Source organism: Micrasema longulum, unplaced genomic scaffold (assembly GCF_059751315.1).
Source record: "Micrasema longulum isolate JH-2025_06_02 unplaced genomic scaffold, ASM5975131v1 h1tg000361l, whole genome shotgun sequence".
NCBI lineage: Eukaryota > Metazoa > Arthropoda > Insecta > Trichoptera > Brachycentridae > Micrasema > Micrasema longulum.
The window spans coordinates 97,749-99,549 of record NW_028277563.1 but is presented as its reverse complement, the minus strand read 5'-3'; the positions used below and the strand labels follow the sequence as shown (position 1 = coordinate 99,549).

At 29.9% G+C, this 1,801-nt stretch overlaps 1 protein-coding gene across 1 annotated transcript; it reads left to right on the top strand.

The window, feature by feature from the left end:
• The first annotated feature begins 804 nt into the window (after window positions 1-804).
• LOC148282216 (uncharacterized) lies at window positions 805-1,437 on the top strand. The gene has a single exon (XM_088225438.1). The coding sequence runs from the start codon at window positions 805-807 to the stop codon at window positions 1,435-1,437; it is 633 nt and encodes a 210-aa protein (XP_088081564.1).
• The last annotated feature ends 364 nt before the right edge of the window (window positions 1,438-1,801 follow it).

Genomic DNA, 1,801 nt, shown 5'->3' with positions numbered 1-1,801 from the left:
CATTTATATAATTTTATTTAAAAAAAAAGTAATTTGTTAATTTCTCTAAAATTTTATTGTACACGCGGAAACATTGATGACACGACAGAGGAGATATGTTAAAGGTCATTAAAGAAGAGTTCTTTAATAAATGAATTTTGAACTTAAAAGATAACATAAGGGAAAAAACGCAACAATAACCATCCACATTAACTGTGACACAAATTTTCGCTGTCCATATAAATTAACAAAAATCAAATAATTACTCAACATTTTGACAAATAAACATTGTGAGATTATAAAGTGCTTAGTGTAAAATACGCACAAACGTTATTTCGGTGTTATGTGTAAACAATTCACATCTAAAGTCGTTTTGTGTTTATATTCTGCAAATACTTCTGTGCTAAGTGCTTGTATCTAACGAATGGTGACAATACTAAGTTATCAAAATAAAAACACTTGAATTTCAAAACATTTAAGTTTAAAAAAAAAACATTTAATTGAATGAATCGGATTTAACCTACTCAAGATTTATATTTATTGTTGAAAGGCATATTTAAAAGTCACATACTAACTAAATAAATTATACAAAACATACTATAAAAAATATTTATAAAAATTGAATACATATAAAAAGAGGGTGCATAATATAATTCTACAATGACTACAAGGAGTAAGCAGCAATCAGGTGAAATAAATCATTATATGATTGAATACATTGATAAAAAATTTGAATCACTAAAGAATGATATATTATTGAAGCTTAATGAGCAGGGAGAAAAAAGTAATAAAAATTTTGAATCATTAAATAAAACCATTAAAGATATGGAAAGCTCAATAAATTATTTATCTGGGGAGGTCGAGGCGACTAAAGACAGCGTTAAAAAGAATAATACTAAAATAAAATTAATGGAAGCAAAAATTGAAAACTTGATTGATAAATGCAATGTTCTGGAACTTCATCAGCAACGACGAGAGCAGTGGGACAGGGCTTCCAATGTTGAAATAAGTGGAGTGCCTTTTGACAGAAATGAGAATTTAATACACACATTCTCTAAGATTGCAGAAAAAATTGGAGTTAATATCAAAAAAGAAGAAATTACGTCTATTCACCGTGTTCAACCTTGGCCAACGGCAGGATCCAGTGCTCGCGATAAACCTAATATCATAATACGTTTGATCAGAAGAGAACTTAAGGACACGATTATAACTGCAGCACGCAGACATAAAAAATTGTTATCCGCGGACGTTGGAATATCTGGAGAAGCAAGCCGGATTTTCATTAACGAGCATCTTACACCCGCAAACAAGCTTTTACTGCGTAAAGCGAGGCAGTTGAAAATAGATAAAGAGTATGCATTCCTTTGGGTGAAAAATGGCAACATATTCCTTAGGAAAAATGAAGGATCACCCATATCCAAAATCTCATCAGACGCTGATCTTGAAAAAATAATATGACTTTTGAAGCAGCTGACTAGTGTTATTTCTTGTTTTCCTTATTTTTTGTTTTTACCTTTTCTTTGTACTATTTTCAACTTTTTTAATGTGTATAATTTAGCGAACTACTTGCCTTTAGTGACTGCATTGATATATAGAGACTCATTTTACAGGTGCGTCCAATATAATTTAAATCAATTTTACTGGTGTATTTTAAGTTTATTGTTTAATAGGTTGAAATATTTTAATATTCTCAGGCGCTAATCCCATAAATAGTCTATCTATTTACTACCAAAACGTACGCGGCATTCGCTCCAAAACTCATGATTTTTTAAATAACGTCTTGATTAATGATTATGATATGATTTTTTTATCTGAAACATGG

Bases quoted from the DNA above. Each gene is read 5' to 3' on its own strand.
- LOC148282216 (XM_088225438.1), top strand. From the start codon at position 805: ATGGAAAGCTCAATAAATTATTTATCTGGGGAGGTCGAGGCGACTAAA.